Here is a 12327-nt window from a genome sequence, read left to right on the forward strand (position 1 = left end):
TCTTCTGTTGCTATGGTACGGGACGTTGCTATGGGTACCAGTCTCTCAAAAGAGCCGGACATTCGGGGTATTATCAAGGGTTTCAAACAGCAAGATCTTAAGAAAGGCCGCCTTCGGGCACCGGCCTGGGATCTTTCCTTAGTGTTGAAATCACTTAGGGATGCTCCGTATGAACCCTTGAGTAGTGCTTCGTTTCGGCATGTGACTTGGAAAACAGTATTTCTCCTCTCCTTTTGCCACGGCAGCACAAGTGTCTGAGATTCATGCACTCGATGTCACTAAAGTACGATTCGATAGGGGCGACGAAGGAGCGGTCCGCCTGGGCCTGCTCCTGCTCATGAGCTTCGTCACTAAGAATCAGAAATTTGGCCAAACGGAGAGAGAATTCTCTGTAAGATCACTCAAAGAAATCTTACATCCTGCTGATACTGAGGACAGATCACTGTGTTCGGTTAAGGCCCTTAAGTATTATCTTAAGGCCTCGAATGAACGAAGACAAGGGCATGACCGTCTGTTCATATCGTGTAACCCTAATCGAACTGCTGACATAACTCGCAAATCGATTGCGTTATGGCTTCGTTCTGTCATCAATCTGGCGTAACGGTCTCGGGGGATACTGGTTGTGGGGTCAAACCCACACGAGATCAGGACGCTAGCAGCAACATTTGCCCTACACTCCAATATCTCTGTTCACAGAATATTGAGAGGTTGTTACTGGCGTTCTGACTCGGTTTTTGCCAATCATTACCTCAGAAAGGTTTCTGATGAAGACGTGGAGCGTGTGCACCATCTTGGGCCGCTGATCGCGGTGCAACCGGTCATCTAAGGGGTGTTCCCGGCACAATTCCGAACTCCACAGGCGTCAGACCTTGCACAAAGGTCAATCTGGGTTGACTCCAATGTTCCCACTGCCGTGGGTACAGGAGGGGGGGTCCCGCAAACCAGCGCACTCACACCACAGGTTAGGGCGGCGTTCTGTGTGTTTTGTCCTTATTTGTATTTTGACAATTATGTATTTAATTGTCTGTCGTGTATTCCAACCTTGTAATGCATGCTTACAAATACTGGAATTAGGTCACGTGCCTAATGCATACTTGAAGTAGGCTTGCTCTGGGATATACGGTCCGAATGAAATTAATTTCCCTCTTTCTGACTGTTTAACCTGATCTAAGTTTTAGCTCACACGGATACTGTGTTCTCCTCCGCTGCGGGGACCCGTGAAGATTCTGGGGTAGAATAGGTCTTCAGCAACCCATGCTTGCCGTAAAAGGTGACTATGTTTGTCGTAAAAGGCGACTAACGGGATCGGGTGGTCAGGCTCGCTGACTTGGTTGATGCTTGTCATCGATCCCAATATCAATCACTGGATTAGCTGGTCCAACTCGATTACAGACAGCCGTCATATAGCTGAAATATTGCTGAGTGCGGCATTAAACAACAAACCAACCAACCAACCAAATCCTCCGCTTTGGTATTCCTATAGGGTAACGCCAAGCTGGGAGCATGCACATCGAGTGCTTCGGCCTTGTTGTTTACTGTTTACTCAGGTTTGGGTTGTAGGTGCTCCCCACCGCGTACTGTGGTAATCAGCCTTTTGTATAACAAGTGGTAACGTATTACTTAATGTAAATTGAAGAATTTTCCTATTCGGAATATTCTATAGTAATACGTTACCACTTTGGCTGATGCCCCCCCGATCGTCCCCTGAACACTTGCTCTCGCTAGAGACAAGAGTGAAGGGTGTCACATGGCAGCTAGATGGCTACGAACGTGCTGCATGAGGTAATTGAGATCTCTGTGGTAGATTTCTCTATAAGAGCAGTTGTGGGAGACAACAGCCCCGGTAGTAACATATTACTATAGAATATTCCGAATAGGAAAATTCTACAAATTCCAAGTGTAGGAATTTATACTGTAGGGTGACATGAATCAGGTGATCATCTAATTTATGCACATAACATGACATGCCTACAAAGTCAGTAGCCATTCATCAGAGAGCAGGATCAAAACAATGTTCATTGGACCTGTCAATTAAGGCTATAGGCGAAAAGAACTGCAACAGTCAGATTGTAACGAACCGGAAGAAATATGTCCGGGAGAAGGCTGCTGTTTCAAATTACATGGTCAGTTAAGGCCAGATTCAAACATTACTTCCCTGATTACGGTAAAGCACAGTTGGAAAAATGCTAGTTAGAAATGAAACCCGAAGACATGAAAGTTGAACCGAGGCGCGCGGGAAAAAAACAGGCGAGCGTGCCTGAACGTTTGCTGTTATATTCATTCACGGCCTTCAGTTTCAAAGGGTTGTTTGGACAATGAATATGCATGAAAGTAGCTAAATGCCCACTGCATGGCGATACACTTGAGCAGAAAGGGAATTCCCTCGACTGTAATATTGGGATTCCCCGGCATTCCGCAGTAATAAAAGTAATGCGCCTTAGTTGGCATGGCTTAATTTTTTACATTCATTGGGAAATGAATGCAATAACATGTGAACTAATCAGCTAATATGAATACAGGAATTTCCATGAACACAACGAATATTTAATTATATCTGTATGAACCTGGTATATGAACCATGCCTTATGATGCTTGAATCAAGCATGTTATATATTCCATCTTTCAGAGAAACACCATCAAGCGTATGTGCATCAAAACACTGCCTCCTCTGCTCTGTATTCAACTCAAGAGGTTTGGCTATGACTGGGAGACAAATAGAGCTCTTAAGTTTGACGACCACTTCCGTGTGAGTTTGTTAGTCATCAGTTATTCCATTAGGCAAGTAGAGCTTACACAATAGCCTTGCATCAAAATGAAAAATTATTAAGGAAATTTGAACAGGTTTTTTTCACGAACAGTTTCTCATTAAGTAGAAGTGGTTTGGAAGTTTAGCCAGCTAAAGTGGTCCGTATATAGTATATCAATTAGATTTAGGATAATGTGGGACTATAGTGTGGACCAGCCATTCCATGAAATTGAATTCAAACCAGAGGACAAACTTTTTAACATGCAAATATTGCCTGTATTTAGATACTGAACACTGAACACTGATTCAAGATTGTTTTCAGGATGCTAACTTCAATGTAATGATGCAAACTATGGTGACTGCAAACACAGCCAATATTTGATGATGTGCACGTTTTCCCTGCTTGTTACAGTTTCCCTGGGTGTTGGACATGGAGCCGTACACCGCAGATGGTATGGCCAGGCGAGAAGCAGAGAAGGTCAACAACAACAGTGACACTGAAACAACAGAAAAGTTAAATGGTGACATCTCAAGTAGCAGTGGAAGCATGTCTGAAGTGACAACTGACTGCACTCCCTACCAGCAGAAGCAGATCAACTATGAGCTGGTCGGGGTAGTTGTGCACAGTGGACAGGCAAATGCAGGCCATTACTACTCCTACATCAGAGACAGAAGGTAAAAATCTCACAGGGACACCTAACTCACTGGGGAAACCCCTGTACAGGCCGACCTAGCTCACTGGGGAAACCGACCCGTGTAGATCCGGGGTAGAATAGGTGTTCAGCAACCCATGCTTGCCGTAAAAGGCGACTTACGAGATCGCGTGTTCAGGCTCGCTGACTTGGTTGATGCATGTCATCGATCCTAATTGTGTGGATTGATGCTCCTGATGTCAATCACTGGATTGTCTGGTCCAGGCTCGATTATTTACAGACTGCCGTCATATTGCTGGAATATTGCTGAGTGGGGAAAAACAAACAAACAAACACTTGGGAAACCACTGTACAGGCCTACCTAGTCCACTGGGGAAACCCCTGTACAGGCCTACCTAGTTCACTGGGGAAACCTCTGTACAGGCCGACCTGGCTCACTGGGGAAACCCCTGTACAGGCCTACCTAGCTCACTGGGGAAACCCCTGTACAGGCCGACCTGGCTCAATGGGGAAAACCCTGTACAGGCCGACCTAGCTCACTGGGGAAACCCCTGTACAGGCCGACCTGGCTCACTGGGGAAAACCCTGTACAGGCCGACCTAGCTCACTGGGGAAACCCCTGTACAGGTCGACCTGGCTCACTGGGGAAACCCCTGTACAGGCCGACCTAGCTTACTGGGGAAACCCCTGTACAGGCCTACCTAGCTCACTGGGGAAACCCCTCTACAGGCCTACCTAGCTCACTGGGGAAACCCCTGTACAGGCCGACCTAGCTCACTGGGGAAACCCCTGTACAGGCCTACCTAGCTTACTGGGAAAACCCCTGTACAGGCCTACCTAGCTCACTGGGGAAACCCGTGTACAGGCTGACATAGCTCACTGGGGAAACCCCTGTACAGGTCGACCTAGCTCACTGGGGAAACCCCTGTACAGGCCGACCTAGGTCACTGGGGAAACCCCTGTGCAGGCCGACCTAGCTCACTGGGGAAACCCCTGTACAGGCCGACCTAGCTTACCAGGGAAACCCCTGTACAGGCCGACCTAGCTCACTGGGGAAACCAGTGTTTGCCCTGATTAGGTTTTTAGATTTTTCAGCATGATTTCCTTGATTGTGGGTTTCACCAAAGTGGCAAACATCTAAGACCTGCTTCATATGTTGGTCCCCCTACATCAAGCTGACACACCTTGAAAGGACTTCAATATTGTTCAAAGCGGGGTTAAACAGAAGTCACTCAATCATTCCCATTGATAAGCCATTGCTTCTTGCATGAACGTGAAATTTTATTTACAGTTAGAATGTGACTCTACAAGACATGTTATGTTTTGCTGCATATTGAGATATCTGGTCCTGCTTCAACCTTCATGGACCACTGTGGCTTATATTGATCATGGATATTGACTTCTTTCATAGCCAGTAATGTATGTGCTTCAAGGAAGTCTGTTCTTGTGAAACATCTTCCACAAAACAAGTTCTATTTGGTCTGAGAATGAATCTCACATACTGTAAGTGTTGACCCTTGGCCTTAAAATATGTTATGAAATTAAAGTGAGTAGCCCTGCCTCTGACCTGTTAAAACTAATCAGCAAAATAGCAGTTTGGTTGAGTAATATCATTTGCTATCTTCACAAACTTAACTTCAACTGCTTGACATATGATCTTCCGTGTGATCTAAGCAGGAAATTCCTATTTCAAAGAGATATGTCAGGTATGATTCCGAGTGTTGTTACACAAGTTGGCACAGTCCTTTTTACATACATGAGCAGTGTATGTATGAATTCACCATGGCCAGGTGGGTGAGCAGTGTATGTATGAATTCACCATGGCCAGGTGGGTGAGCAGTGTATGTATGAATTCACCATGGCCAGGTGGGTGAGCAGTGTATGTATGAATTCACCAAGGCCAGGTGGGTGAGCAGTGTTTAGTTTTTAACTCTTGGATTATTTGTCAAAGTTACCAAGAACTGTCAGAACTGCTTGGTCAACATGTGCAAACAAACTGACCACTCTATACACTGAACTTGGTGAGAACACTTGATCTGAGGCTCACTTTTGCAGTAGAAAACTTCCTAATCACATTATTATATAGGATATAGCTTCCGTCCTTCCGTCCGTCCGTCATTCTGTCCGTCACATTTTGTTTCCGGAGCAGATCTTGAAAAACGTACCATATTACTTCACCAAATTTGGCTTAATGTCATCTCGCAGTATTGAATTCATTCCCTTTCTTGTTGGTAAGTTCTGCATTGCTTGTGTGTATGTTCCTCCAAAAGTGTCATGGACACGGTTGTTGCATTCACTGACTAACTTCATGCAGAAACACAACTCATTACAAATACAACAGTGTAACTGATCTTAAACCTACCCAACTGTATAAACACTGCCTCCTATCCTGTATATATTCTTGTCAACCATACTCTGTACTTCACTTGCTTGATAACGGTGTTAGAACCTACACCGAAACCATCGCTCCTATTTGTAAAAAAGAAGTTGTTCGTCCATATGTCTCATCCTTACTCATTACAAATTCAGTTACATATTCTATCATAAACTGCAGATGCCAAAACAACACCAGTAATAACTTTTTTTAGTGCTGCAATTAGGCCATTTACAAAAATGCCCAGTGAACATAGTTCACAGGAGCCAATGCATTGCACACAACCGGACATGTCATATTGGTGGGGGATATGAGTATTTCATGCTTGTTCTTGCTGCAGTGCTATTATGTTGTGTTTTGTTGTAGAGGCACAGTGCTCACCAACAGCAATAAAGGGAAGTGGTTCAAGTTCAACGACACAATCGTAGAGGAGTTTTACATGAACGACAGCAGTCTGGAGCAGGAATGTTTTGGGGGCAGTTACAAGGCCAAAGTCTATGACCAATGTGAGTTCAGCAGCTCTCTACTTCACATAGTCTATTTCCTCTATTATGAGCCTACCTTTATAATGAGAGGGTTGCAAGGGGTAACCTTTGATATAACGGCTGGACTTTTAATGTGGACTGGGTCAGCTACAGCTGATGATCTTTACCAATTACAGTACCATCACATTTACTTTACTGAACTAAGCTGTCTATTATTGTCACAGATATGAATGGAATAAGGGCTCGGTCTGTGATAAGAATTACGTCTGTGATAAGTCTGTGAAATTAAGACAGACAGACAGACAGACAGGTTTATTTGCATTAAAGGCCACGTGACCAAAAAGTACAAAACTTTTTACATCATGAAATGCAGCGTCGATAAATTGAGATATATAAAGGATATCGTCCACATTCACCCTGGACAATATGGTCTGATGTGGAAGCTTTAACACCTAAAAACTGCTTACAGGCTAACAAATGGACAGATTCAATTTCCTTGTAATTATCTACTCCCCAAGTTTCTGATCCATATAATAGAATCGGGGCCACTTTGGCATCAAATATCCTAAAAAATACATTATAATCATAAGGTTTCACATTCCTAGTGATTTTAACACACAAAACAAAACTTTTTTAGCCTGTAATGATGCATTAGATACATGTTTAGTCCAACTTAAATTCTTAGTAAACGTAACACCTAAATATTTATAAGAAGATAGACATTCTATAGGACTATCTCCATAATACCATTGTTCATGTTTAGACAAAACTACACCCTTTTTAAACACGACAATTTTTGTTTTATCAAGATTTACAGTTAATGAATACCTATTACAATAATCTTTGAGAAAATTAATACGTTTCTGTAAACCGTAGACAGTATCAGCAATAAGAGTGATGTCATCAGTGAACAACAAGAGAAACAACTGAAACAACACTGGATGGAACTGAACAGCCTGACTCAATTTCTTTTGCTAAGTCATTTATGAATAAATTAAATAGAAAGGGACTGAGGACACATCCCTGACGGACACCACGCTTACATTCAAAACATTCTAATAAATGGTTCTCTTATTTAACACAAGAAAAAACACATTTATAGATAGACCGAATACTATTAAACATTTTAGGTGAAACTCCATTTTCATTTAGAACATTCCATAGTTTAGATCTGTTAATACTATCAAATGCTTTGGCGAAGTCTACAAATAAAACATAGATCTTACCCCTTTTCTTACCCAAGTACTGTTGAACAACTGACTGGAGGATAAACATATTATCTGTTGTAGAGTAACCAGTGCGAAACCCTGCCTGTGATTCAACTAATTTACCATACGCCTCGGTCCAAAACCTTAATCTTGTATTTAGAATGGAAATGTAAGCTTTACTGAAAATACTCAAAATCGTTAGTTGGATGGCATGTCCATATCACCTTTCTTATGCAAGGGAACTATCACACTTTGAGACCAACGAGAAGGAAAGTAAGCTGAATCAAACATAATTAACATTAAACAATAGAGTCAATTTCAAACCAGCAGTAGCGTCAATGATCTCTTGTTGTTGAATAGGGGCATCAAGAATAGTCTGAGATAATGAATCAAAATTATCAGCTGTAGTATTATCATCATCATCAACAACACTATCTAAAGAACTGAATATGTCCTTGAAGTAACTGAACCACCGATCCATACAAATAGTATGTCTAGACACAACAGACTTGCTGGACAAACGCTTTAGTGATGACCCAAATATTTTACTGATATCAATTTTATCAATAATAACCCTGCGAATCTCCTCTTGATATGACAACCGTTTCTCTTGTATGACAGAGGTGTACAAATGTCTTGCTTTTAATTTTTCAAATTAAACTGGGTTTTACAATGTCTGAAAACCTTAAGTAAACGTAATCTCTTAGACCGATAACAACGGCATACCTTGTCAAACCAAGGTTGATTACAAGCAATATAGAATTTTGTTTGTTTGATACATTCTGCAGATTTACATAAAATATTTGTTAACACGTCAACAGCATTATCAATTTCCCCAGTGTACAGAAATTTAACACATTTCTCAAACATAGATGACGAGTCTGTAGATAGCAAATTGTCTCTGAAGATAGTATCTTTGCTGTAATTCCAACTAAAGCGACAGCTGCTACTCTTTACATGTGCATCACGGTCACGCTGGCTGGTGTCTGTGTGATCACATGACTGAAATCGACAAGTGAGTGGCATGTGCTCCGAATCTGACCTAGATATGACATCAAAATGGCTGCACAAAGAAAACAAACCAGCAGAAGATATGATGTAGTCAATCACACTTGTGCCGTTGGCATCCCCACCACATCGGCCATTCATTATATTCAAATTCATGGCACTGCAAAAATTCAAAAGTATTTTTCCAAATGTATTTACACAGTTGTCACACAGCGTTTATTATCAACAGTAGCTAATAAAAAGAGATAACAATTATATGGATATCTCTTAAAATTCATATGAAGCAATCTTAACCAATATTTAACACATCTTACAAAAAAGTTAGTGTACAAAGGAACTCTGCCGCATTCACCATAGACAACAGCGTTAGATTATCTATATCCAATGTGTAGCAAAAATTTACAAAACTTTCGGTGGGCAATTTCTATGCTTTCCCTTTGGTAGCCCCAGATTTCACAACCATATAACAAAATGGGTACGATTTTCTTGTCAAATAGGTAAAAACGAATCTTTAGGAGTAAATTCAAGTCTCCTGATCAGGGATTTTACTGGCCACAGTGCTTTGGAAGCCTGTTCAGAAAGTGTTTTACATGCTCTGGTCCAAATGACTTTTGGCGTTATAATTAAGCCTAAATATTTATACATACTTACATTTTCCATTTGTTTACCATCAAAATACCTATTTTCATATTTTGATAAATGGCCACCCATTTTAAAGACAATAATTTTACTCTTGTCAGTATTAATTTCCATTCCCCATTTTGGGTAGTAAAACTATAAAGCATCAAGACGACTCTGGATAACACTATCAGCCGCAAAACCAATAGAAGTGCAATTATATTAAACATGTGTTCAGATATAAATATACCATCAACAAATTTACCATCTAGATATGCTACAAGTTCATTAATAAAAAGAGAAAATAACATGGGGCTTAAAGTACACCCTTGTTTCACCACACAAGCACTCACAAAATACTCTGTTAATCTCTTACCGTAGTTATATGTTACAGTAGCTTATACATTTTCATACATACTTTTGATGATTGTGAAAAATTTACCATGAATACCATTTTGAAGCATAACAGACAAAAGCTTTGATCTGTTTACCATATCAAAAGCCTTAAGAAAGTCCATGAAGGCACAATATACTTTACCATTTTTACGCGAAATGTACTTTTGCACGATAGAGTTAAGGATAAAAATGCTATCGATAGTCGAGTGGTCTTTCTTAAATCCTCCTGGATATTCACCAATCATTCCATGTACATCAAGAAAAAATTGTAAACGTTTGTTTAAAATATATGCAAACATTTTACTCAAGACATTGAGCAGGGAAATACCTCGAAAGTTACTAGGTTCGTTCACAGAACCTTTCTTATGTAATGGTAATATTATTGCAGTGCTCCACGATTCAAGGGTAGTGACCAGACTGTAGTATTTTGTTGAACAGTTTAAGAAGATATGGTAACAGGAATCCCTCAGCAGCTTTATAGAATTCCGAAGGTATCCCAAGGATACCTTCTGAAATTAAACTGAAATTAATAAGGAAAAAAAGCAGTCGTAGCGCTACAACAGTTGTAAGCCTATATGTTTAGTAAGGGACACCTCATCGCTAACACAGCTAACAATGTCAGCCCACTTGGGTGGGTTTGAGATCTGAGTTGAAATGTGCCATTTTCTTCACAAATTTGTCATGGCAGACTGGGAGATATCAACTGTTCCAGAGCATAACTTGAAAACTGTGTAAGATTTTTCATCCAGATTTGGTACATGTATTAACCAGGGCTGAAGTGATGCCTTTTGCTACTGAGGGGGCCAGGAGGATTTGTCATCTTCTGATGACTCTTGTAATGTAGTACTATATGGTACTTGTAGATTTGATAGCACTAGCTTGAGATTTGAAGGACAATTTCCAATCTGCATTTAGTGCAGTGAGATAGTCCTTTACTGTTTAATGACAGTTGTTACAATTTTTCATTCTGTCATAACGATAATTTACCTTGCCCACATTAGTTCCTGTGTGGTACTCCTGTTTTTGTCTGAAATTCATTGATAAACATTGATAAACATATTGGCAATATGAGAGATCAAAGGCAGGTAATACAAGAGATCCCTCATGCTCATAGTAGGGTTTCTGGCAGAAGCTAGTTATTTTAGGTATGCTTTACTCAGTACCAGGGGTCCGGAAAATTTAAAATCCCAATCGGTCATTTACATTTGGGCCACACACCCTTCAAATAGCATATTTTAGTATGACTTTTCACACACATTACAAGTTGTTACGTTCAGTGTTCCCTCATTATTGCGCGCTTCAATATAGCTCTAACTCGGTTATAGCGCGCGGTAAAGCATGGCTCCCAAAATGTACTAACATTTTTGATAAACTCAAGTTTTCCAATGACACAATGTTTTCCCCCCCATCTCAGAAAACATTATCAGCTGATCACCGCCATCACATAACACCGAAATTACCAGTCAATAAATCCAAACTGAAGTACGCAATTAAATCCTATTATTATGATATCTGGTTATAAAAAAATTGTAATGTTTGCAATATATTTTGTTAATTATATTTCAAATTTCATTCAATAATTATAATTGTGTTTACAATAATTTTGGTGAAATCATTAGATTGCACAACTCCCCGTTATTTATAACAACCATGGTCAGATTACTGCTATTGATGCCTTGAAACAAACTTTAGTTGTAAGAGAATGGATACACATATCATAAATGCCGTACCATAACTCCCTAAAAGTCATATTTGTGGCAGTTTGTTTCCCAATCGAAATACATGTAGCGCGGGAAGTCCCTACGGTGAATGGTCAAAATCATTCAATACGTAAAAAAATATCCTGCATACCATCTGTACCAAAGTGCTACGCTTATGGTTCTTATAATTTTAAGTATATATGGTGGAAGCTGCAACTAAAATAACACGATATTGGAATATATTATTCCTGATAAAATAATAGTTTCAGATACAATTTCTTCCGACCATTGCATCAAAATTCTTTGAAGTTGTATCATAGGGTACGTTTTAACTGAATCACCAGTAGATTGGGAGGAAACGTGTGCACAGCTGATTGCCATTTCCGGCTTAGATTACGAGAAAATACACACAGTTATCTTAATCTCTGCATATTAAACAATGTCTTGGGGAGCAGGAAATACATTTTAAATGGTAAATCATCATGTCTAGTGATGTTTCATATCAAATTTCATACTTTTAATGACCAAGTTTGTTATACCTGTTTATTCACCTGAATTCGCTGAAGGGATACGATAGCGCTCATCAATTATTTGGACCCTGTTTGTTTTTTAAAATGTCCGGGCCGAAAAATTTAAATGTCCGGTAAGCAAAATCTTAAACTGGACATTTGAGATTCCGGTCCGGCCGGAGAGTCCGGCACATATGACTGTTTCCGCATTCCTGGTCAGTACACTGACACTGACACACAGGCAGGACACTGACACACAGGCAGGACACTGACACACAGGCACGCAGGATACTGACACACAGGCAGGACACTAACACACAGGCAGGACACTGACACACAGGCAGGACACTGACACACAGGCAGGACACTGACACACAGGCAGGACTATGACACACAGGCAGGACACTGACACACAGGCAGGACACTAACACACAGGCAGGACACTGACACACAGGAAGGACTATGACACACAGGCAGGACACTAACACACAGGCAGGACTATGACACACAGGCAGGACTATGACACACAGGCAGGACACTTACACACAGGCAGGACACTAACACACAGGCAGGACACTAGGACACTAACACACAGGCAGGACACTAACACACAGGCAGGACACTAGGACA

At 40.8% G+C, this 12327-nt stretch overlaps 1 protein-coding gene across 3 annotated transcripts in view; it reads left to right on the top strand.

The window, feature by feature from the left end:
- Window positions 1-12327, top strand: part of LOC139478445 (ubiquitin carboxyl-terminal hydrolase 24-like) — a 213002-nt gene that overhangs the window by 110010 nt on the left and 90665 nt on the right. For all 3 annotated transcript variants that reach the window (XM_071260905.1, XM_071260906.1, XM_071260907.1), the window contains exons 42-44: window positions 2627-2746; window positions 3159-3421; window positions 6140-6279. In XM_071260905.1, the coding sequence (XP_071117006.1) occupies window positions 2627-2746; window positions 3159-3421; window positions 6140-6279 (523 nt within the window). The remainder of the gene's footprint in view (window positions 1-2626; window positions 2747-3158; window positions 3422-6139; window positions 6280-12327) is intronic.

This window comes from Haliotis cracherodii, unplaced genomic scaffold (assembly GCF_022045235.1).
Source record: "Haliotis cracherodii isolate W230 unplaced genomic scaffold, xgHalCrac1.p SCAF_4, whole genome shotgun sequence".
Taxonomy (NCBI): domain Eukaryota; kingdom Metazoa; phylum Mollusca; class Gastropoda; order Lepetellida; family Haliotidae; genus Haliotis; species Haliotis cracherodii.